General features: G+C 42.8%; 1 protein-coding gene across 2 annotated transcripts in view; it reads right to left on the reverse strand.

Moving 5' to 3' along the window:
• Nucleotides 1–25,644, reverse strand: part of Ubn1 (ubinuclein 1) — a 35,351-nt gene that overhangs the window by 3,760 nt on the left and 5,947 nt on the right. Inside the window, 15 exon segments of one of the 2 annotated variants that reach the window (NM_001106977.2) lie at nucleotides 542–631; nucleotides 865–1,108; nucleotides 4,641–5,864; nucleotides 8,159–8,201; nucleotides 8,299–8,349; nucleotides 9,382–9,528; nucleotides 9,713–9,841; nucleotides 10,218–10,336; nucleotides 10,460–10,589; nucleotides 11,930–12,000; nucleotides 18,445–18,883; nucleotides 19,576–19,679; nucleotides 20,291–20,425; nucleotides 20,752–20,847; nucleotides 21,311–21,397. In NM_001106977.2, coding sequence (NP_001100447.2) covers nucleotides 542–631; nucleotides 865–1,108; nucleotides 4,641–5,864; nucleotides 8,159–8,201; nucleotides 8,299–8,349; nucleotides 9,382–9,528; nucleotides 9,713–9,841; nucleotides 10,218–10,336; nucleotides 10,460–10,589; nucleotides 11,930–12,000; nucleotides 18,445–18,883; nucleotides 19,576–19,679; nucleotides 20,291–20,425; nucleotides 20,752–20,847; nucleotides 21,311–21,397 — 3,109 coding nt within the window. 2 annotated transcript variants of the gene reach the window in all.

Consider the following 25,644-nt stretch of genomic DNA (forward strand, 5'->3'; position numbering starts at 1 on the left):
GTTTCAAGGAAGGTTTACACCAGGGAGGATTAAAAGCTGCTTCTGTTTTGGCTCTGTGCTAGCTTCAGAGATAAAGAGGTCCTTCCCTTACAATCATGCCCTATAGTCTCTCAGTGTTCTACGGGTATTTTCACTCTTCAAAGAGTCTCTACCATCTGACAATGCCTGCCAGATATGCAGCATTTCACCATAAAGGCCCTAGAGCGCTTGGTTAACCTCTGGACAAGAAACACCATTACCTTTCTTTTCTTTAAATGCATACTGAGGGTTGGAACACCTGCTTCATGCTCAGGCTCCACCATATACGGTCACACAGGCTAAGTCTGACCCAATGGCCATTCTGATAAGAAACCAGGAAAAGCCTCTTACAGTATAGGTTTTTATTATTCTGGAACCTAAAAAGCCATAGCCTCAGAAGACAAAGCAAATACAAAACAGTGATGATGAGGCAGAGATGGCTAACAGCGCCAGCAGCAAAGCACCTATGGGTGGAGGGGCATGGTGCACAGAGTGCATGGCACACTGCCCATCTGGCATTTACCTGGCAGACTCTGTGGGACATGGGTAGACACAGCAGCATGTGGGAGAGGCGCTGTGTGGGGTGGGCTGGAATGCAAGCCAGCCAGAAGACCTGAGAGAAACAGGAGGGGAGAGAACAAAACACACACATTGAAGACAGAACAGAAAAGCAGCTTGGGAGATCTAGAGCCCCAGGCAAACTTTGGGCCAGTCTGGAACAAAACAGCTATCCCGGGCACTAAGCAGCTTCCAGAGGTGGGGGGATATTCCCATGGTCACACCAAACACACACAAGATCCAACATGGCACACAACATAGGAACAGAGGCAGGAGATAAGAACTTACTGTGGCTGAGGCCATGGTGGAAGGTCCCAGGGGCTGGACCTGTGACAATGGCATCCTTAGAGACTCCTGCTTTGGCAGAGGAGTCTGCACTGAAGGAGAGTACATGAAGTGGAAATGGGGTTATGATTCCTAGTGAGTTTGAGTTCATAGTCCCTGGAAGCTTGGGGGTGTTGGACTTATAGGATGAAGACAGCAGACTTAAAGAAGAGTTGTTGGACAGCAGCACTGCCCCGCCAGTTCCTTTCTGAGGAGGAAACACACACAGTCAGAACCTACCCTGTGAAAGTACCTAGTACTCAGTACCCAAAAGAGGAATTAGGATGGGTCGGCATCTAGGGGATTCCAGGATACAGAGATAATTTTAACTACATCCTCCAACACCCTTTTCTGGTCTCTGTGGGCATCAGGTATGTATATGATTCATATACAATACACATGCAGACAAAACACTCATACACATTAAATAAATAAATAAATAAATAAATAAATAAATAAATAAATAGTTATCTCCATGACAAGTTTTAATTCTAGAGGAACCCTTGATCTTATCCAAAGCCTTTATAAATATAAACAGTGTGGCAAGCTTCTCATTTGAAAAGATCCAACTGAAGTCAGGCAATGGTAACATACACCTTTAATCCCAGCACTTGGAGGCAGAAGCAGGTGGATTTCTGTGAGTTCAAGGCCCAGTCTGTAAAGAGAGTACCAGGGCTACTTGAAGAAACCCTGTCTCCAAAAGAAACAAAGAACAAAAAGAAAGCAACAAGAAAAACAACTGAAAATGATACAAGATGATGAGATGATGGCAACAGGCAGGCAGTTTTTGTCTCATGACAGTGACATCCTCCCACAGGCAGTGCACTGAGTGCACTATAAGGTTAAACGTAAGCTTGTAGTTAAGTAACTTTTTTTTAAGATTTATTCATTTATTATATATAAGTACACTGCAGCTGTCTTCAGACACACCAGAAGAGGGCATCGGATCTCTTTACAGATGGTTGTGAGCCACTGTATGGTTGCTGGGAATTGAACTCAGGACCTCTGGAAGAGCACTCGGGTGCTCTTAACTGCTGAGCCATCTCTCCAGCCCAAATAACCTTATATATGTATATTATGTATTATACTTATATAAATGTTTATGTTTAGATATAAAATATATAATATATAAATATAATTATAGGGGTTGGGGATTTAGCTAGGAAGTGCAAGGCCCTGGGTTCGGTCCCCAGCTCCGAAAAAAAGAACCAAAAAAATAAATAAATAAATATAATTATAAATATATATTCTCATCTTAAAATATCTACCTGAATATATAAATGCATTATATATATATATACACACACGTAAGTATAATATATAATAAATATAAGATTAAATATAAAAGTGATGAGGGTAAATTTTGCCATTCAAAATTTAAAACAATTTGTACACTGATCAAAAAGACTTTGATAGTCCAACCAGAATGAGGTGTCCCTAATACCCATAGCTGGTTTCCCACGTAATCAGTCACATGAAAGTGACCACTTCTGCCCATCACTGGGCCTTAAAGCTGGAAAGCTTCATTACAGCAGTACAGTGGAATGTGCTGGTGAAATCCAATTGCACAAGATCATACTTTCAATAAGACCAGCTGATGCGCATTCGTGAGCCCAGATGCCGCAGTAAGTTTAGCTGGGCGTGTGTGTGCGGGGAGTGGTGGAGGGTGTTCATTGGGCTGAGTTGCAGGTTATCCCCTATAGGCCCTTGTTTCCCATCTTTGACAGGGTCTACAAACCCCAGAAAGGCTATGGACTGTCACAAAAAGTGTAAGAAGCCTACCTAACATGATCGAGAGCTTCACCATGACTGCAAACTTCAATCCAAGGGCACATAGGAAACAAGTCCTTGTTCTTTTTTTTTTTTTTTTTTTTCTTTTTTTCAGAGCTGGGGACCGAACCCAGGGCCTTGCGCTTGCTAGGCAAGCACTCTACCACTGAGCTAAATCCCCAACCCCCCTTGTTCTATTTTTAAAACAGGGTCTCATAATAGGTCCACAGTGGCCTATTATGTGGCTGAGGATGACCTTAAACCTCTGGTCTGGCTGACTATCTCCCAGTGCTGGGGTAACAAGTATGTACCATCAGGCCCAATTTGAATGGTACTGGATCAAATTATGGCTTCATGAAAGCTAGTCACGCATTCTACCAACTGATCTGTATCACCAGCCTATAATATACAGTCAAGGCAACATTAAGTCAATGATTTCCCTGTTTCCTTTTTTATTCTAGCAGTAGTGGAGATTGAATGTAATGCCTTGTTTATGCTAAATAAGAGCTCTACCAGTGAGCTAGAGCCTCAACCCTGAGGCATGAGTTTGAATCTCCAAAACCCATATAAAACTAAGAATGTTAGCATGAGCCTATAACCAGTACACCTATGAGATGAGAAGGCCTGTAAGCTCAATAGCCAGTTAGCCTGGTGTATGCAGCAGAGAGATCCTGTCTCAAACAAGACAGAAGGTAAAGATTGAACACAATACATACACCATAACACACATGTGCCACCACTCAAACATATAAGTGTATAAACATTTTTTTCCTGGAAATTAATGTGCACAGTTAGTATATGGGGTGGTAGGGAGAAAGAATCAAGACCTTGCTAGACCAATCTATCTACAATTTTATATATATACATACACACAGGAAAAGAAAAATTATTTCAAATCCCCAACCTGTATTCAAGCTTCCCTTTTCACTTTTTAATTATTATTTTTAATTATGTACATGTACAGGGATGTGTGTGTGTGTTGAGTGTGTGTATATGTATGTATGGATATGTGTGTATATGTGTGCCAAAGGAGACCAGAGGCTTCAGATCTCTCTCAGACTGGAGTTATAGGCACTTATGAACTACCTGATGTGGGTACCAAACTCAGGTCCTCTACAAGAAAGGTAACTTGCACCCCACCCCCAAGACCTGGACAAGGTTTCTCTGTGTTGCTCTGGTTATCCTGGAACTCAAGAGATCTGCCTGCGTCTGCCTCCCAAGTGCTGGGAATAAAAGTGTGCACCACCACCGTAGCCTGGTGTTCTGGTGTGGGTTCTTTTTTTTCCCTTTTAACTGCTGCACTATCTTTCCAGACCTCTTTTCAATTGTAGACAGAATCTTGTGTATCCTGGCTGGTCTCAAAGTAGTTAGTTATGTAGCCAAGTCTTGCTTTTAATTCCTGATTTTGCTTCTATCTATGGGATTACAGATGTGCAACACCACCCTTGGCCAGATTTCTAATATTCCATACACACACACCCTAGACTTTTCTCTGCTAGGCTCTGTCAAGTCACCTTTGACCTACAGAGTTCCTTCGATCTAATCAGAGAATTGCAAGCACAGGGTACTGCCACTTTGCACTGAGGTATGACACATTCTGACTGCCCCACAGCTGGAAGCACTTCTGTCTGAGTCACGGTGCAGAGGCAGGCTCTAAGGCTCACTCTATTCCTCACAGGCTCAATCTCTACAGGGACCCAACGCCAACAGATGCTCGCTTTCTTTTTCCCTCCCAGTTCCTCTGCTAAGACATTCAGGCTATACCAGTCCTCCTACCAGCAGTAAAAGTGAGACTAGACAGAAAACCCAGTACTTCGTCCAGTATCTGATCTCATTACTGTCACCACCTGACTTTGTGTTTCAGACCACTTTTACAGACCTGAGGATAACAAACAGTCTTATTCCCAAAACCTTGCATCTTACCCCCAAAACCTTGCAGTCAGGGAAGGTTGCCATGTTGGGATACTCACTGGCAAGGAGGTAGACGATGTCACACTACTAACTGCAGCAGGCTTCAGGGAGGAGGTCAGTAACTTTGCCACTCCCTGGGTCCCACCACCAGAATCTCCATTTGGACCTCCAGGCGGAGCCACAAGGGTCAGCTTCTGAGTAACAGGTGTTTTTTTCACAGCAGAACTTGGGGCAGTTCGGCTAGCAGGCTGTCCTGCCGAGGGAGGCTGCACGCCAGGGAGCAAGGTCCCAGAAACAGAGCTCTGTACTTGGGCTCCTCCTCCAGACGATGTGCTGCTAGAAGCAGCCCCATGTTTAGAGATTGAGCCTGCAAAAGGGTTATTCTTATAAGATGGCCCCACAGAGCTGGCTGGATGCAGCTTTGCTGGATGGCTGATGGTGGTAGAATTTGAGGCTGTCGTCTTATGGGAACTGCTGCTGGAGGCTGGTGAACTTCCGGAGGAGGCTGGCATAGTGGCATGGAAGGACTGGCCTTTGGCTGCTGTCTTTACCAGCTGCAAGAAGGAACGATGACACTGTGGAGAGGTGGCCTTTGGGCCTTGAAGCTTGTTGACAAATGGGGATGGGGGTGTGAAGCTTTTCTGCTGTTGAGTGCCTGCATGAAAGACTTTAACTTGGGGACCAGGCACGGGAGCTGCTGCCTGGGGTCCATGAGACGTCCGTTGCAAGCTATGGTGCTTTGCTTTAGACTGGTGCAATTCAGGCATACCCTTGCTAAGGGGAGCCTGACAGGATAGCTCTTTGTAGCCAGAACCCTCTGGCTTTTTCTCCTGAGAGGACTGCCCCAGTGCTAGAGCCTGTTCAGCCAGAAAATTGAGAGGTGACTGCAGAGCATTCGTAGGGGGTGGTGCAGAAGAGCTGGGCTTTGTAAAGTTCCGTTTCTCTTCTGTACACAAAACACCAGCAACTTTTTCTGTTGGTGCTTTGGAGGGAGCAGGCAGTGTGAATTCAGAACTGTTGGCTGCTCTGCTGTTCAATACAGCCAGCTCCTTAGACACAGCATCCACAGAGGAGGCTGGATTCCGGACCAAGTCTTCATCCAGTGAATCCTCCAGGGTGACAGGAACAGGGTCAGTGAGGCCGCAAGTTGCCTGGGACGGATGCTCCCTGCTGTTTGCCCCAATGTTCAGGCCTCCGCCTTGATGTTCTGAGAGCAAAGTGGTGGGACCACCATGCTGTCCTGATGGGATAGAAACTTTTTTGTCAGGCTTAACAGATGATTCCTAAAGGAAAATGGAAATGCTCATAGTTAGACATTCTCAAGGATGCCAATAGTGGCCTGTTACAAGGATATCAACAAGTTATTCAAGCTTACTGGGTAATTACAAGACAAGTGATGGATGAGTATAGGTACCATGTCTGCTTTGACTTGTAGTACTATCTGGTCATATGTGTCTAGCTGGTAGACACTGGCTTTAGGCTAGCATTCTTTGTTGCTTTCTTTTTTTAGTTTCTGAAATACTACAAGGTTTGGTCACTATACTTGTCTATCAACTGCGTAATACAAGCTAGAGTCATTTGGAAGAGGTAGTCTTAATTGAGAAAATGCCCATACAAGATTGGCCTGTGGATAAACCTGTGGTGCATTTTCTTGATTAATGGTTGATGTAGGAAGGCCCACTTTACTATGGGCAGTGCCACTCCTGTGCTGGTGATCTTGAGTGCCGTAAGAAAGCAGGCTGATAAACTGGCCATTTCCTATAACCAGGCAAGACTCCCAATGGAGGGACCGGGACACCAACCCAACCACAAAACCTTCACCTTACAATCTGTCCAGCCTACAAGATGTGCTAGGGTAAAACAGATCAGAAATTGAGGGAGTAGCCAGCCAACCACAGGTCCAGCTTGAGACCCAAGCAATGAGAGGAAGTCCAAGCCTGATATTGCTAAAGATATTCTGTTATACTTGCAAATAGGAGCCTAGCATAATCATCATCAGAGGTTTTACCCAGCAACTGATGGAAACAGTTGCAGAGACCCTCACCCAAACATTAGGCAGAGCTTGGGGAATCCTGGGGAAGGGAAGTAGGAGCCAGAGGGGTCAAGGACACCATAAGAAGACACATAGAATTAACTAACCTGGGTCCATAGAAGCTCACAAAGATTAAACTGCCAACCAGGAAGCCTGCATGGGGCTGACTTAGACCCTCTGCATAAATGTTAAAACTGTGTAACTTGGTCTTCACATGGGTTTCCTAACAGTGGGAGCAGGGGCTGTCTCTGACTCTGTTGCCTGCCTTTGGGACCCTTTCCTCCTACCTGGCTGCCTTGTCTAGCCTCAGTGAGAGAGGATAGGCCTAGTCTTACAGCAACTTGATATGTCAGGACTGCTTGCTAGCCATGGAAGGCCTTTCCTTTTCTGAAGCAAAACAAAGGAAAAGTAGATTTGGGGAGTGGGGAGAGACTGGGAGGAGAGGAGGAGAGGAAACTACAATCAAGATGTAAAATTTAATCAATCAATTAAAAAAAAAGCAGGCTGATAAGCCATAAGGAACAAGCAGCACTCCTCCAAGGCCTCTGTATCAGTTCCTGTCTCCAGGCTCCTGCACTGCTTGAGTTCCTGCCCTGACCTCCCTGGATGATGGACTATAAGACAAAATAAACCTTTCCTTCTCCAAGTTGCTGTTGGTAATTTTTTCCCCCTTTCTGAGACGTGTTTTTTCTATGTAGTGCTGGCTGTCCTGGAACTCACAGACATTGCATGCCTTTGCATCCCAAGTGCTGGGATTAAAGGCCTAAGCCACCACAGTCTGGCTTGGCCACGCTTTTTATCACAGCAATAGAAGACAGAATCTACTGGCATTTACACTACCTTGAATGCTCCTGGCTAAACTTAGACTGTTGAGAATTACTTTCACTTAACTTCTTTTTCCTCTAATTTTCCACAATACCTGTCTACCTGTCCATTCTAATAGGAACAGAATAGGATCTATCCCATTGCCCCTGTATCCCCAGTACTTAACACAGTATGTTCTCAGATTTTAGGAACCTTCCAGATACTTAGGAATAAACAATCTAAACATTGGATCTCACAGTCCCTTTAAGTAGGACTATGCGAATCCCAAGCCTCAGTAAAAAGGTAAAAGTTTGGCAAGTACCAAAGGTCTCTGCTGAGGGTCTCTGTGGTGTGTATCACACTTCTGTGCCCATCCACTGTGGTTCTCCTAGATAACTAACAGCCACTTCTCTCTCTTGCTACTGCTGCAAACTTAAGTCTTCCTCCCCAAGAAGACTACCACAAAAGTGACCTTTCACATTTACTGTGGCCTTGCACTGCACTCCTCTGGGGCTGCTTCAGACTCTTGAGTCCCATAACCATAGGAACTGGACTGGCTGAGTACTGTTGGGAAAACTGAGGCTAGAGAGAGTTATGTGGCCCAGCTCAGATGTCTGCCTCGTTCAAGAGTGCCATCTCAATAATGATTCTCAGTGAACCTTAACAAGCCTCCCCGGTCATTCAGGAGTTCCTGAGCATGGCTTCAGGACAGTTGGCACTGGCCCAAACAGGCTGACGTACCTTCGTCTTGACTTTTGAGGGTGCTATTACTTTCTTCTTGGCCCTGTTTAAAGAAAGGAACACAGAAACGGTTCAGAAGATATCCGCAAGAAAAGATTAAAATAGTAGTGCCCCAAGAAATAAAATTCTGAGGTACTTACAGAAGTGATGTCAGATGCCCATGGCCTCGTCGACTCTCCTTAAATAGAGTCCTGAAAGAAAAAGGGTATCATATCTGCCCCACTATGCCACAACTCTGCTTCTAGATTGTTCCTGAAGGCTGTGGTAATCCGTGGCACTTAATCCAGCTGAGGGGCCTAATTTGGCCTCACCAACTTACCTACAGCCAGAATTCTAGGTTTTACCAAAAAAGTCAATAGCCTATCATAGCCACAAGTTTCCTGAGGCGTGGTGCTTTTGTCTTTTCTTTCTTTTTTTAAAGATAGATTTATATATTTATCTATTTATTTATTTAATATAACTATACTGTAGCTGTCTTTAGACACACCAGAAGAGGGCATCAGATCCCATTACAGATGGTTGTGAGCCACCAGGTGGTTGCTGGGATTTGAACTCAGGACCTCTGGAAGAGCAGTCAGTGCTCTTAGTCACTGAGCCATCTCTCCAGCCCCAGTGGTGCTTTTCTTATTGCTATTTAAATCCACCCAAGGAAAAATAGTGAAGTAGCACATGTAGCATGTCTTTTTTTCCAGAGAAACTCAACAAAAACTACCTTCATTTAACCTAACTATAAGGAAAGAATAATAATTCCTGAGATTCTTTCATCTGTCCAAAGCACCAATGAGTCAAGCCAACACCTCACACTGTCTTTATCTGCATAAAGCAGATGTGTTCCCTACATGGATGACGATACACGAGGAGCTTCTGCACAGAAGCTCAACACTAAGCTCCAGAATGGAATCAGCTTCTTGTGAATTAAACTTTGTGGAACCATGAGGAACTCCCTAAGATGACTTCCATCTCTCAGCTTCTGCTGCAGCCATTATATCAAAACAATACAGAAAAGAGAATGTAGCCATTCTTCTAACTAAACTGGGATGAGGAGTTACAAGGACTGAACTCCACAAATAAGACCCCTCTTATAGAATAAGAAGACTCCTTTATAGATAGCAGGATTCCCTAAGTACTCAAGTGGCATCAAAATTGAATCAGTGAGACAGCAACCTCTGAGGGCAGGGGTCACTGTCAGCCCAGACTTCCCCGCCTCAGCACAAGGGCCTCACCTGGCCTGCATCCAGCCTTTGGGCCAGAGAGGCTTGACCTCAGCATCCAGAAAAGCTTTCACACAGTCCTCCCAGGCCTGGGCCTTGCTGTTCCTCTCCAGATCACGGCTCTCCAGCTTGATCTTCACCACCTGGCAAAGAAGTTCCCTGAGGAGCAGAGAAAAAGATCAGAAACCTTCCACCACCCCAAATCCCGTTTAACAGTTGCCACTGTGTGCTTTCAGCAACCCATGAAAGTAATTAATCCTAACCTTCATTAGCAATATGGGGACAGGCTCAGACACCGGTCTCACAAACCCTCCAATGACGCAAGGTCCCAGTTTGTGCACACCTGATTTCATCATTCCACTGGAATTTCTTCCGGGGTCCCATTATTCTCCGGCCCCCCTTTTCTTCATCTTCTTCTTCATCAGAACAAATCCGTTCTCTCTGCTCCTTGTCTTTCTCTTCCTCCAGCATCCTATAGAGAGAATAGAAGGAACTCTGAGGTTCTCTTGCCTACCAGTTTCCCACTCCTCCCTTCTACAATGCTCTCCTTAAGATCAGAAAGTGCTAAACTGCCTAGAACTGTGTAGGAGACGTATAAAGAAAAGAGACAGGAACCTGGAGCGATAGCTCAGTGCTTAAAAGCATATGCTGCTCTTGCAGAGGATCCAAATTCAGTTTCCAACACCCCAGCTCAAAATCACTTGTAACTACAACTTCAGGGTATCTGACTCTCTTCTGGATTCTGCAAGTTCATACACATTCCCACAGACAGACTCACTATATATAGACAAGTAGTTAAGAGGGGTAGGAGGAGATACAGGAAGGTAATGATACTCAAGTACACTTACTTAGCAACCTTTGCTTGTGTGTGTGCTTGGCATTCATCCTGGTACTTGGCCACCTGCTCAGGCATGGCCCTACCAATGGCATCCTTGAGCTTCTGGAGTGGCTCTTTTAGGCGCCCACCCTACCAAAAAAGGACACGGAATAGGCTTGGCTCATGTACCAGTCTTACACTGAGGACTCATAATGGGCTATCAAAAGGAGACAGTGCAGCAGATAGGATCCTTAGACAGACCCTGCCACTCACCTGTTCGTAGAGATGAAGCTTCCGAGCACGCTTGACCAGAGCATCCTTGCTGCAGGGCAGGAATGAAGCCAGATAGGCAAACACCCCAGAACGGATTTGGCTAGTCAGCTCCCGGGTTTGTACCTCTATGCTGAAGAACACAACACAGTCATCAATGGCCTGCAGCTCACTGCAAGTTTCCTCTTAGGTTGCATACTGGAGAAGAAAGCTAGGCATCAAAAGTAGATTGAATCTCATCTTGATGGTCACACAATGTAACCAACCATGTGGCCACAGCAACAAAATCTCCAGTAGCAACAAACAAGAAAAACTCTCAAGCCTGATGAACTTGGCTAGGAAGAGGGTCAAGGCTCTTAGGTCAAGGATAAGACCAAGTCAGAGGTAGTCAAGAGAACAAAACCAAAGACAAAAAGATATGAGTATTAAATTTCATAAAGAAAATAGGAAAGCTTTAAAAGTGAAAGTAGCAAATTGCTTGGAGTTGGCAGGAAATATTTTCCAACAATATTTTGAAGATTTATTTTTCTTTTACGGAAAGTGTTTTGCCTATATGTATGTCTGTCCCATTTGCATGCCTGGTACCCATGGAAACCATAAAGGGCACTGCATCCCATAGACCTAAAGTTAAAAAGCCAGGTTGTTTAAGACAGTTGTGAGCCACTGTGTGGGTACTAGGAACCAAAACCAGACCCTCTGTGAGAGCAATGGCAAGTTCTTGTAGGCACTAGAGCATCTTCCTAGCCCTCTCCACCACATTTTGATTTTCAGTTACCCATTCTACCCATGATCATGAGATCAGGAAAAGCCTCACTTCTCTAGTTTCTCTAGCCAGATGAACAGAAAAAGCCTAAGCTTTCTGTATGTGGCACCATCAAGCAGGCTCTTTGTTGACATAAAACTCTCACCTGACCCTCAAGGTGCTCTTTGAGGCGTCATGCTGAGCCAAAAGGTCCATCCACATCCTACTCTACGCAGTAGAGGCCATTTGTGGGAACATTCAAGTCTTGACAACTGCTCTTACATAAGCAAAACCCTGCTGTCGAGCAACAGGCTTCTCCTGCTACCTAACACAACAGGACAAGGGTTGCAAAGCCGTGCCCTGACATGGCTGAGCTTTGTATGCTTGCTGGTGTCTTTTTTAATATGGTTCAGACAATGAAGTACCTCGGGTTTTGGGGCTCTGGGCAAAGCACGATGGGATGAAGTATAATGGCAGCAGAAGTGAACATGAGGAGGAGCTGAGAGGCACCCAAGACCCAGCAGACCTGAGGTCAGCTGGCTGTCATTCATTCCTCTGGATGCTCACTTTTCACCTCACACTTGTCTTCCCACTATGACAGGACATGTATTACATCACTTTAATAATGTCTGTGGCTGAAGATAGTAGGTCTATCATTTATGGAGACAGATGCAGTGTCCCTGTTCCATTTTACATAGGAGAGCGGAGACAAACAAACAGGTGATACTCACTCTAGCAAGATGCCATTAATATCTTGAGTGAAGAACTTCTGCTTGCTGTCTCCCTCCGCAGCTCTGGCAGCCTGATTCACAGGAGACAGTAACGGGTGTAAGTGCCCTTCCCCACGCATCCCTCACACTCAGCAGCAGGTACAGAGTCACCACTCCCAAAGAGCACCTGCCGCCTGAACACTGTCTGCCGTCCTCCTCACTATCCCGCAGCCCAGACTAAGGTCATCCAAAGCTGGTGCAGCACGTGTGGCTTGAGTTTCTTGAGACTACAATACTAATCATGGAACAGAAAGACGTGATCCTAGACATCCAGCCAGAGAGCAACCCAGCCAGCGTCTAGCATCTGTGTCCAGACTCTGACAAACGACCCCGTAAATGGGATGTCTGTCCTGTCAATGGTAGAAAAACAACTAGGACCTTCAGCAAACCTACAAGATTTAAAGCAGCAGTTCTCAATCTTTCCAATGCTGCAACCCCTTAACACAATTCCTCATGTTGTGGAGATCCCCAACCATAAAACTAATTTGTTGTAAAAAAAAAAAAACAAGAAAAATAAACTAATTTGTTGCTAATTCATAACTATAACTTTGCTATTGCTATGAGTCATAATGTAAATATCTATGTTTTTCTGTGGTTTTAGGTGACTATGAAAGGGTCATTTCGACCCCAAAGGGCCTGCAACCCACAGGTTAAGACCTGCTTATTTAAAGGCTTTTATGTATCAAAAAATAATGAAAAGTAATAAAAATACTGTGTACCCCAGTCATACCCAGTACCCAGAGAGAAGCCTATTAGAAAAAAAAAAAAAAATGACAGTGTAGCCTCAGCACTTAAAGGACATCCTTTGAAAATCTGTATGGTATCCCACACCCAGACTCCTGAAATAATATGTGATATTGAAGATGATGCCTGGGAGAACAAATCTAGAGATCCCTGAAATGACCACAGCAAAGACTAAACCTGGTAGTTCTTACTCTTAGCTGCACATGGAAGAAGTTACCTAGGCAGCCTTCTCTACCCCAGGCCAATCAAAACACAATCTTGGGAGTTGGAACTGAAGAATGTATGTTCTTTTTTTTTTTTTTTTTGGTTCTTTTTTTCGGAGCTGGGGAGCTGGGGACCGAACCCAGGGCCTTGCGCTTCCTAGGCAAGCGCTCTACCACTGAGCTAAATCCCCAGCCCCAAGAATGTATGTTCTTGACAAGTAGCCCAAACATCAGATCTCTTTCAACATACCACATGGTGATTCTAATGAGCAAAGAGGGTTGGGAATCATTGGCCTAAACAAAAAGCTGCTGACCTGAAAATTAAGGTGAAATATAGTTTCTGAAATCAAACTATATAAATGGAGACAAGACTCTCTGAAAAAGATATATAAATCTTTACTCTTCTGCCTTCTTGTAAATGCAATCTCTGGGTCCCCCTGTGTCCTCTGACTACTCCACCTGCCTATTCTACTAGGTCCTTTATACCCTGCCTACCAGAAACAGAGTTCAAAAACTGAGACTGACCTTTAACCCCTGATCCTCAGGCTTCTACACCCCAGCAGATCCCTCAAATCTAAGCCTCCGAGTCCCGAACCCTCTCTTTTGAACTCAGGACTAGTACTTCCAATTACCTCTAAATCACTTCTACTTACTTCTATCCTTATTTGCCTGACTTCCTAGATTCCTACTCATACCCACACCTTAGCCTTCTTAAAATATCTCACTAACTTCCTTAGAACCCTGTAAGGGTTCTTTTCAATCTGAGACGCAAACCCAAACATGACACATGGTTTTCCACCATCTGCCACTAGCCATCCACTTCAGCTCTCATCTCCTACCATATATTCTGAGGATCCCACTGTCCAGCCATTCACACACTCAGCTCTGCCCTACTTTATGACAAGGACTTCTTGCCCTGAAGCTCTAGTCTGAGTCCTAGGTAGCTCAGAGTTACTCTTTGATCTCCTTTCAGTCTGGCTGTCTACCTAGCCCTCTGGTTAGCCATCCAAATAAGGCAGAAAGTATTTCATTCTGCTCTGTATTTCAGCCTGCTGTCACCTCCCTATCGTTTGTGAACATGACAAGATCATGGAGGATAAGAATCTGAATCTAGGCCATTATATTCACCACAGCTATCAAGTAGCAGGTCCACTGAATGCGTGAAAGAAAGAAAACATATGAACACACATGATTTTAAGGCAAACTAGAAGGGAAAAATTAAATATTGAGTAATCAGAAATGAATATGAAGAAACTATACAAAATTCAAGCTTCTAAGGAAACCTTGGCTAAAAAATAGCCCAGAGGAAAACGGGTAAAAGGGATGACATAAACACTGGATAGTGGAAGAAAGGACATGTGTGGTCTTTTTTATTTTATTTTATTTTACTGAGACAGGTTTTTTCTGGCTGTCCTGGAACTCACTCTGTAGACTGAGTTGGCCTCAAACTCAAGAGATTTGCCTGCCTCTGCCTTCCTAGGGCTAGGATTAAAGACACGTACCACCACCGCCCAAAATGAATTTTATTTTTAAATGAACTTATTTTACTTATTACTTTTTAAAAAGAGTTTTGCTGTGTATCTAAGGCCATCTAAGGCCAGACTTAAACTTACAAAATATCTCAGACTATCCTCAAATTTGCCACCCTGACTTTTGGGTGCTAGGATTATAGGCATAAGTTACTGTATGTATGGCTAAGGGCATGTGCAACTTCTTATACTTTTAAAAAGCATTCAGAATTCTATCCTGGTGCTTTAAAGCAGTGGGATTCTATTACTTTGATACTTGGGGTTTTTGCTTCTGTTTGGGTTAGTTTTCTCCCCCTACCCTTGCATTGCTGGAAATAGAATATAGGGCCTCACATTTGCTATTCAAGCCCTGCACCACTGAGCTACAATCTCAGTTAATAAAGGAAGAAAATAAAATCGAATCCTGTGTGTATGTATGAGTGTGTGTATGTATGGCTGCACGTGTTTGCACTGGTACAAATATAGGCTAGCAGACCACCTCAGTTGCTGAGTCTAGGAGCCATGGCTTACTATCCAAGGATTCTGGGGAGTCATAACTTGTGTCCTCATGCTGTGGGGCAAACACGTTACTATCTCTCCAGACAAGTTATTGTTTTGTTTAAATTTATACTACTAGTTCTAAGACCCAGAAGTATCCTTAGTTAATTCAACCTCATTCCTTAAACAGATATTCAAACATCACACTGTTCGTCAGGCCCGTCAACAGTTTTAAGTTTGCAAATAAATATTCCTTTTCTAAGACAGGGTTTTATTAACCCAAGGATAAACTTGAACTCTGTGTTTTTAGATATAATTTGTGTGTGTTTTGCACACAAAACACCAAAGGAACAGGTCAATTGTCCTTCTCAATCACTCTCTGCCTTAATCCTTTGAGGTAAGTTCTCTCCCTGAATCTGGAATTCAGTATTCTTGTATTTTTGGCTAGGCTTTTAGTCACAGATACTTCTGCTCCACCCCACCCTGAGAGATTAAGGTTATAGGCACATGCTAGACCATACTTAGCTTGTTATGTAAGTGCTAGGATCCAAAATTCAGGCCCTCGATGGTTGTGCAACTAGCATTCTTAGCCACTGATCCACCCTTCTAACTCTTGTCCTTCAATTCTTGATTCCCCAGCCTCTACTCCCTAAGAGCTACAGTCACAGGGAGAGATGTACTACCAGGCTACACATTTTATTTTTAGATATTAAGCCATTTCTCCAGTACTTCAAAAGCTTTCTGCCTGTATAACATTTAAAAAAAATTTCTGAAGCTTTTTAAACTGCATCTTGGAGGATCTGGCTTTATAGTGAATTACTTAAGTGCTACATTTTTTTTTTTTCTTTTTTTCAGAGCCGGGGACCAGGGCCTCTAGCAAGCACTCTACCATTGAGCTAAATCCCCAACCCCTAGGTGCTACATTTTTAAATAAATCCAAATTAACTGAAGTTGGGCTTGTTGGCATACACCCATAATCCCAGTTACTCTGGAGACTGAAGCAGGATTTCGAATATGAGGTAAGGCTGAGTAACTAGTGAGCCTACTATGATCTGCAGCAACCTGAAAGTGAAGTCTCGCTAGCATATGGCTAATGTGCTGGTTGAGTGCAGTCACAAGTGTGAGCCCAGGCAAGATCAGAAAAGAGCCACTTAACCAGCAGAGTCAGAAATAATATGCATTCAAGCCCAAGTTTTAGCATTCATTTTCATATTTAAGCAATAGAAATGGGCATGTATCTCAGCTAAAGTCAAGACTTAAAATCTATATCTAATCATGTTTTTAAAAATAATAAGAGAAGAAAATAGGGGCTGGGGATTTAGCTCAGTGGTAGAGCGCTTACCTAGGAAGCACAAGGCCCTGGGTTCGGTCCCCAGCTCCAAAAAAAAGAACCCCCCCCAAAAAAAATAAGAGAAGAAAATAAATTTAGGGAAGTAAAAAATACAGGAAGAAATACTACAACAATGCTACCAACAATGATGCTCAGCAAGTTTAACTCTGGGGTTGAGACAGGGTCTATAGTGTGGCCAGCTAATCTTGAACTTCCTTTTTTTTGCCAAGAATGATCTTGAACAACACATTCTCCTCTCACCAACAACAATTGGGATTATAAATGAGTGGCACCATGCCCAACTATCAAATTTATTTTTCTTTCTTTCTTTCTTTTTTTTTTTTGGTTCTTTTTTTCGGAGCTGGGGACCGAACACAGGGCCTTGCGCTTCCTAGGTAAGCGCTCTACCACTGAGCTAAATCCCCAGCCCCCAAATTTATTTTTCAAGTTTATGTATTTGAGTACACTGTCGCTGTCTTCACACACACCAGAAGAGGGCATCGGATCCCATTACAGATGGTTGTGAGCCACCATGTGGTTGCTGGGAATTGAACTCAGGACTTTTGGACAAGCAGTGAGTGCTCTTAACTGCTGAGCCATCTCTCCAACCCCCTCAAATTTAATATTTAAAATGCTGTGTTCATTTCAAGATCTAGCACAGAATTCTTTGTTAAGGATACAAATAACCACATGTGGCTTCTGGAATTCTATGTAACGTTCTATGTCTAAATACATTCTTCTCTGGAAAGACTACCTTTCCTAGCAAATTTCAAAAAGGACCAGGCACCCAGACACCCATGCATAAGTATGAAGGGTTCTAGGTACAGCAAAATCTGTAATGTAAGCTGTAAGGGAGCCATTATTCAGGAGAGACAACTCACCAGATAGCATGTCTACCCAGAGAGGCTTTCTTGTACCACAGTCCAACATTGTTTCAGGCTGTGGCACTTCATTCCCACTATATCTTTTCCCCAAAAAGGTAAAATAATAGGTTACTACTCTGATCACAATCTACTATGGAAGTGAGGCTATAACCAGGAGTTTTATTTTGACTTTTCTGTTAAAATAAACAATGGTTTACTATCACTTGTTCTCATTTAACTTGGTTAACAAGCCTTTGAGAGACTACAAAACAATGTGCTTACAAATCAAAGCATTGAAAAGAACAAGTAGGAATTTTTTTAAACATAAATTCTGAGCAACAAGACATTATGCTCAAACCTGCCAAGGGCAGATTCAACTCTCTTCTCCCTTCGATGTCATACTCAGTTAACTGACTCCCTGGCAAAGCACAATTCATTAAAAAGCATTACATTCAAGAACACTTACATACAACCATACATAGGCTAACAAGGAGAAACTATGGTTGTGAATAAGGTAATTTTGTTTGCTTTGTATATCTTCTCTAGGTGAGAAAACAAAACATTTATACCAAAGCTGATGTTTTACACTGTCCTAAAACATGAAATAGTCACAGTAGTGATTCTGAAAATGCTCTAAAAATCACTAGTTGAATACAAACACTGCTGGAGCTACAGTCCAAATCACAGTGTCTCCAGGGAAGTGTTATTTTAACCAAGGCAATGGTATAAAAACTAATGATCCACAGGTAGATTACAGTTAGTAGTCAATCATTGAATTGACTCAGCAAAAGAGCAGCATGGCTATTCCATGCTAAAGACTGCTTGCTGTGTTCTGGGACGGGAAGAGGTGCTCAGACTAAGGTTCCACTCATCACCAAGTAGGGACACCTCAACACTAATGATGCTACCACAAGGGAGCAAGTAAAACCCAGTAACAACTAAGCAGTGCTTGTTCTATATGTGTTTACAAACCAGTGCATTTTCAAAATCTCTGGAAGAACTCAAAAATCATTTTACCTCAGCTGTCAACATAAGGTCTGGTCAACAAAAGCAAAGGGGAGTTGTGAGAAGGAAATTGGCAGAAAAGAGAACAAGAGAAAAATTTCCCCAAAGTAAAATCTCCAGAAGTGGAGGAATCAAAAGAGGTGAAAAACTAAATCCTGGTAAGCAAAAATTACACTGTTTCCTCCTTGGGATGAAATGGGAACTTGGGAAAGGCCCTCCACCTTCACTAAGGACTTCTTGGGCATCGAGTTTCACAAGGTGCAGAGCTAATGCCAATCTACTGAAATGGCTTCCAGGAAAGCCCAGACATATTATGTCACCATACCTGAGCCAGCTCCTTAACACGCTTCTCCAGGGGTGTTGGCAGGCCTTCGGGGAAGGAGGAGGGCTGCCTGAATTCCTGATCCAATCCCACCCCAAGGGAATCACTTCCATCATCCATATCTCGGAAAGGGCTTCCTTCTGGAGACTCACTGAGCAGCTGCTCCAAGTCCAAATCCGTCAGGGAGTCCATGGCAGTGGCAGCTTGGAGCAAGTCATTGTCAGAAGTAGAGCCAAAGAGTGAGAGCAATGGGTCAGAAGTGCCCTCCAGTTCCCTCAGGCCCTGAGCTTCTACTGATGACACAGCTACAGGCTTATGTTCTTCCTCTCTCTTTTTCTGAGCCTCTTTCTCCTTCTGAAATTTCTTGAGCATCTCTCGAACACTTAATGACCCAGAGTACTTCTTCTTCTTTTTCTCCTTGCTGGCATTGAGGGCTGTGAAGCTGCAAGCGAGAGGGGAACTGGTTACTCAGGTTGTAGCACTCTCCATGAAAAACCCAGCAGCCTCATCCCTGCTCCCAGGGAAGGGTCTCCATCAAAGTCTTTGTTCTGTCAGTCTACTCTGTTATGCCTCCATCCTTTTGGCATAGAGAACTTGTTTTTGCTGGACCAAAGCTTGAGCATGAATACAGATTAGTAATACAGTGTTATATAATGTTAAATATCCAATGGGTTTTTAAGAACTACCAGTCTGAAATAAAAGTTTGCAAAAAGTGGGAGGGGCAGGAACTACTTTATGGAAGAACATATGAGAAGCAGAGAAAAGCAGCAGCTTGGAAGGCAGCTGGGCTGAGTAAGGAGGAATCATGACCATAGAAAACAAAAGAAAGTAACAGAGACAGAAGAGCTGGGGCAGAGAGGAGTGCCAATAGAAGGAGTATCAGCAATCATCTGGTGACAGAAGTAGCTGCTGACACTGACGGGACACAGGCACACAGGCTATCCAACACACAGATGAGAATGGCTGACTTGCTGAGAACAGCCCTGTCAGAAGAGACGGGAGAGGAGGGTCAGGCCCTATAGCCCCTTTTGAAGCCGGAGAGGAGGGAGGGAAAGTCAGCTCCCAGGTATCCCAGGGCCCTTGTGTGCCCTAACGGGCCAGAATTTTTCCTAGTAAAAAGCTGCTGCCTCTCACCCGGCTTTGGAAAACTTGGACTTTTTCGATTTCTTCTCCTTGTCATAAGTGTCATCTTTTTTCTTCTTTTTTATCTTTTCACCACCTTCCTTCAACTTCCGCTTCTGAGAATTAAAGACAAGGCAGTTACACAATTCCCTGAGTTGGAGAGCAAGTACACTAGACTGCACTGGCCTTGCTCTGTATGGGGTTTATCTTATCTTCAGACCCATCTCATTTCCTTCATGAACAAAAAGCTCTTTCTCAAAGCAGTCCCTGGGTCAAGAACCCACAACATTCCAACAACAGTGTTTCCTGCAAACCTCCAAGTAAAGGCCATGGTGGCTGTTCTAGAATTGGTTGTAAGTGAACCCTCTCATTTTAAGTAATGGGCAGTGGTAGGCAGACCCTGAAATACACTCAAAACTAAGGTGGACTAATTTGCAGTAAGTGACAGCCCCAAAACTAAAGTCCTTTCCAAGTCTACAGTGGAAAAGTCACGAAGAATGGGTTCACAGCTCTCCCTGAAACTTATCTGGAAACATGACCCTGCAGGACCATCTTGGGACACGGATGAACTGACTAAGTCCTGATCAGTGTCCCCATGTCCACATCATTTACCTGTCCACCAGTCTCCTGAGCCATTTAAGAGACTACATATTCTAGAGTAACCTACTAAGTTCACAGAGTCACATCAAAAATTATTTCTAAAGTCCAAAATGAAGAATATCCTAACCTTTGGAGATTTTTTCTTCTTTTCTTTAATGAAGTCATCCTCAGATTCTGAAGCTTGTCTAAACTGCAAGGTTCCTGAGTTGATGTAAAATCCTCCATACTTTGTAGTCAGAGAAGCAGGAACAAGTTCATCATACTAAAGGGGGAAAACATACCATCAGCTCCCACTTCTGATTCCATGGGCCAAGGTACAAAGCACATCTTAGCAGATACGACTGGGATTTCCTGTCACTCTTCAGAGTGACCATGCTAAGCCGTCCTTTCTTCAATCACTAGTGTGCAAGCTACTAGATGCTTTGGAAAGAAGAGGTCATGATTTTCAAATAAAAAAAAAAGTTCTGGATTCAGAAGGTCTCTTCCTCTTAAGTTCAGTGCTGCTTGTGCAAAGAGGACATACTGAGATGTCACAACTCCACTTCCCCACTGTCAGTATCATACAATACCATATCACTGAGTACTCACCGCCTCAGAGTTATCGATGAAAGAATCCGATTCATCGTAGCCATACCCCATATCAATCAAATCCTGTATTCGGTCTTTTCTACGTTTCTTTCCACCCTGAAATTTAAGAGCAAGGTATCACATGCTTTTTGGTAAGTACAGTTAAAAGTTGCCTTGAGCTAGTGACTAAGTTGTAAAGCAATGAAAACACATACTACCCCCAACTTGTCTCTCTCTGTCTCTCTTCTCTCTCTCACACACATATATACATACCCCACCCCCTCCCCTAAAGATTTAATTTGTATAAATGGCCTAAAAAAGAAGAACAAAATAGATTCCTCTGCTCTACAACAAAATAGATCCTCTAAGGCCTTATTTATTTACCCATTTAACTCACACATTGCTCCTGCCACATAAGAGTTCTGTACCTTAATGCACTGGTTTAATAGCTATATTCTGTTTCCTCTGCATACACATCTATTTCCAGATCACTTCTGACTACCCACTAAATGAACATTAAAATGCCTAGAGACTGTTCTCACTAATGAGGTTGTTGCCTTGCCCAACACAGAAATCTTACATATTTTTCTTCAAATTTCCGTGCAAGGGCCTCCACCTTATGCCTTTCTTTTTCTTCATCATTGAAAGGATCCAAGACATCTTTTTTCTGGAAAGAGATCATTACACAAAAAATAAAACACACACACATAAAGCCATATTCCTGGTTAAAGAACCTTCAATGACTACCCAACACTTATAAACTAGGTAATAAAAACTATTATTCAGAAATAGCAAGAGAGAATACCATGTTTTACTGTTTAAAACACCAGAATTTTACCAAGTGTATCAATTTATTATAATACTAGATACTAGAAAGGCCAAGGCACAATGATCTCAATTTCAAAGCCAGTCCTGACCTCAGAGTGTGGTCAAAGCTAGCCTAGACAATCCACCGAGAACTTGTCTTTAAAAAAAAAAAAAAAAAAAAAAAAAGGAGGGGGGAGGTGCTAGAGAGATGGCTCAGTGGTTAAGAGCACTGACTGCTCTTCCAGAGGTCCTGAGTTCAATTCCCAGCAACCACATGGTGGATCATAGCTACCTATACTGAGATCTGCCGCCCTCTCTGGCGTCAGATGTACACATAGGCAAAGCATTCATACATAAATCTTAAAAAATAAAAATTTGCTTTAAAAAAGAGAAAAAAAAAAGGGTAAGGGGCCTAGCTTAGTGTTATAATCCTTGCATGATTAACACCAAAACCATACATTAAAGAGAGAAGGCAGAGAATACAATTCAAGAAAGCCTGATCAATTATCTACAATGGCCTAACATGGGGGCTTCATTCAAATACAGCCTTGACTAAAGATACTCAATGTCAGGGCTGGAGAGATGGCCCAGCAGTTAAGAACACAGTATTGAACACAGTTCTGTGGACATTGAGTATCTTTTTTTTTTTTTAAGATTTATTTATTTTGGGGTTGGGGATTTAGCTCAGTGGTAGAGTGCTTGCCTGGCAAACGCAAGGCCCTGGGTTCGATCCCCAGCTCCGAAAAAAAGAAAAAGAAAAAAAATGTATTTATTTTATGCATATAAGTACACTGTCGCTGTCTTCAGACACACCAGAAGAGGGCATCAGATCCCATTACAGATGGTTGTGAGCCACCATGTGGTTACTGGGAATTGAACTTGGGACCTCTGGAAGAGCAGTCAGAGCTCTTAACCTCTGAGCCATCTCTCCAGCCCCCAACTCCTACATTTTTCAATCAAGTAAATTTTCCATGTTCTTGGGCGACGAATTTTAATATTAATAGTGATTATACTATATATGATTAAGACTTCAGAGTGCACATAAAATACTGAAAAATAGAGGCTTACTTCAAAACAAACATCTCTAGGCCAAGCATGAAGGTACATTCCTGTAATCTCAGCACTTGAAAAACAGAAGCAGGGGCTGGAGAGATGGCTCAGTGGTTAAGAGCACTGACTGCTCTTCCAGAGGTCCTGAGTTCAAATCTCAGTAACCACATGGTGGCTCACAACCACCTGTAATGAGATCGGATGCCCTCTTCTGGTGTGTCTGAAGACAGCTACAGTGTACTTATATATAATAAATAAAAAACAAAACAAAACAAAACAAAACAAAAAAAAAAAAAAAAAAACAGAAGCAAAAGAATAGGTCTAGGGCTGGAGAGATGGCATAGCAGTTAAGAGCAATGAATGTTTGTTCTCCCAGAGAACTGGGTTCAATTCCTGGCACCCATAAGGCAGTTCACAACTGTTTATAACTCCAAGATCTGACACCCTTACCACACACACACACACACACACACACACAGGCCAGTCCAGACTACATAGTGTTGCTCATTTTCCAACTTCAAACAAATAAAAAAGAAAAAATTTCCTTTATTCTACTTTCTAGTCTAATAAAACCCACCAAAAGATTTACATGATTTATAGTGTGTATACATACTAGAATACTATGGTCCATATACAGTACAAACATTTATGATAATAAATGAGTAGTTTCATGTTTTTGCCTGCATGTTTATATGTGCAGTAGGTGCATGCATGGTGCTCAAAGTGGTCAGAAGAGGACATCAGGTCCCCTGGAGCTAGAGCCACAGTATGGGTGCTGGAAATGAACCCTGGGTCCTATGGAACAACAGTGCCATCCCTCCCAGCCTACCTGGGCTTTGTTAAAACCATGTGCTGCTTATCTGTTATCTTATATTTCTACAATGGTCACTTACAACTTAAACGGCTAAAATAACTTTTAGAAATTCCATTTTTGGATGGGTGGTGGTTACATCTTTAATCTTAGCACTTACTTGGGAGGCAAAGGCAGGAAGATCTCTGTGAATTCAAAGCCAGTTTGGTCCATTACTGTTACACAGAAAACCCTGGCTCAAACCCTCCCTGCAAAACCAACCAACTAAACAAACAAACAAACAAACAAACAAACAAAGAAAGCCATTTTTGAGCACTAGCCAATTTAGCATGAACTCCTCAAAGCCAAGCCAACACATCTTTTCAATTCCTACCCAGAACTAAAGATTCAGTTTTGTCCAAACACAGCATGTTGGCCATTACTGAGCTCAGCCAAGGACCTCTGGGACTTAAACCTCAACATATTGTAACTTCTGCTACCTGTACTCCTGGAATGTTTTAAAAATAGCTATAAGACTGACAATTCCTATGAGGCAGGGACAATCCTTCCCACTTTTATAAGGTCCCCCTGTGCAGTAGCACTTACGTTGTAAAGAATATGTGTTAGATGAATTACTACATCAATGTATCAGATTATACTGGGAGTAGGTGCCTAGGACCTCATGCACGACTGTACTCTTAAGAGTACAGGACAAATCCACTTGAATTTGTAAAACTGAAAAGGAGTGATTCCCTTGTAACTTGATTCAATTTTTTCTGTGCACATTCCATAAATTTTCTATAATATTGAATATGGAACTTCTCTTCCCCAGCTGCCAAAAATAAAACGAGGTAAGTCAGAACACTGGCATTCCAATTTCAATTGTTTTATCCATTTAGTTTGAGCCCATAAATAAATACATTAACCAACTCCTACAAATGTCTCCTTTTTCTTAAGAATGAGGACAGGCTGGAGAGATTGCTCAGTGGTTAAGAATGCTGACTGCTCTTCCAGAGATCTTGAGTTCAATTCCCAGCAACCACATAGTGTCTCACAACCATCTGTAATGGGATCTGATGCCTTCTTCTGCTGTGTCTGAAGACAGCAACAAGTGTACTCACATACACAAGATAAATTATTTTTCTTATCCTGTTTTCTGGCCCTTGTACAACATGATGACCCTTAGTATAGATGCATTGATTTCATTCTGCCTGTAATATTATCAAGACAACAAACACAGTTTGGGCTGGACAGACAGCTCAGCAGTTACAAGCATTTGGAGAGGACCTGGAGTTCCCTTCCTAGCAGCCACATAGCAGTTCAAACCCTCTGTATCTCCAGAGGATCCAACTCCCTCTTCTGGCTCCTACAAGTAACACATGTGGTACAGATACATGCAGACAAAACAGTAATCCACATAAAAGCAAATAAAGAAGCAGGAGAGATGGCTCAGTAGTTGAGAATGCTGACTGCTCTCAAAGGAAACCTGAGTTCAATTCCCAGCATCCACATGACGGCTCAGCATCATCTGTAACTCCAGTTCCAGGGGATCTGATGCTAATTAAGTTCCAGCAGGCGCCTGGCACATATGCAGTGAATACACATACATGTAGGAAAAACACCCATAAAATTTAAAAAATAAACAAAACACATTTTTAGTCAGGTGGTGACTAAAACACCATTCACCTTAATCTCAGCACTGGGGGTGGGGTAGAAGCAGGAGGATCAGGAACTCAAGAGCATATTGCTATATGGTAATTAAGAGGACTGTCTAGGCTACATGAGACCCTGCCTTGAATATAATAAACATAACCCTACCCATTTTTATTCAAGAAAAGTGAGGAATCCTAACTAGACATGCTTCCTCCATATATCCCCAAAATTAGTCAGCTGAGTGAGTACTTGGCAACGAGACACTGTGCTAGAGACTTACCAACATTATCTCATTCCACCCTTCTGTGAGTCAGGTGCTGGCCTCATTCTTGTTCTACCAGAAGCCAGAGACCAAAATGTCACAAGAGTGGCCCCACTTACTTTCTCTTTATGTTGTGTTTTATTAGCCATGTGCAGGTTGCCTGGCTGTGCTGAGTTTATGAAAAATCCATAAATTTTATCATAATGTACTTTTTAAAATTATATGTATGATACAACTAAAATTTATTTAGATTATTTTACTTGGATATAGTGGTGTAAATATGCAAACCCAACATTTAGGAGTCTGCCACAGGAAGATCAGTAGTTTAAGTTCAAGGTCAGCCTGGACTACA

This window comes from Rattus norvegicus, chromosome 10 (assembly GCF_021556685.1).
Source record: "Rattus norvegicus strain SHRSP/BbbUtx chromosome 10, alternate assembly SHRSP_T2T, whole genome shotgun sequence".
NCBI lineage: Eukaryota > Metazoa > Chordata > Mammalia > Rodentia > Muridae > Rattus > Rattus norvegicus.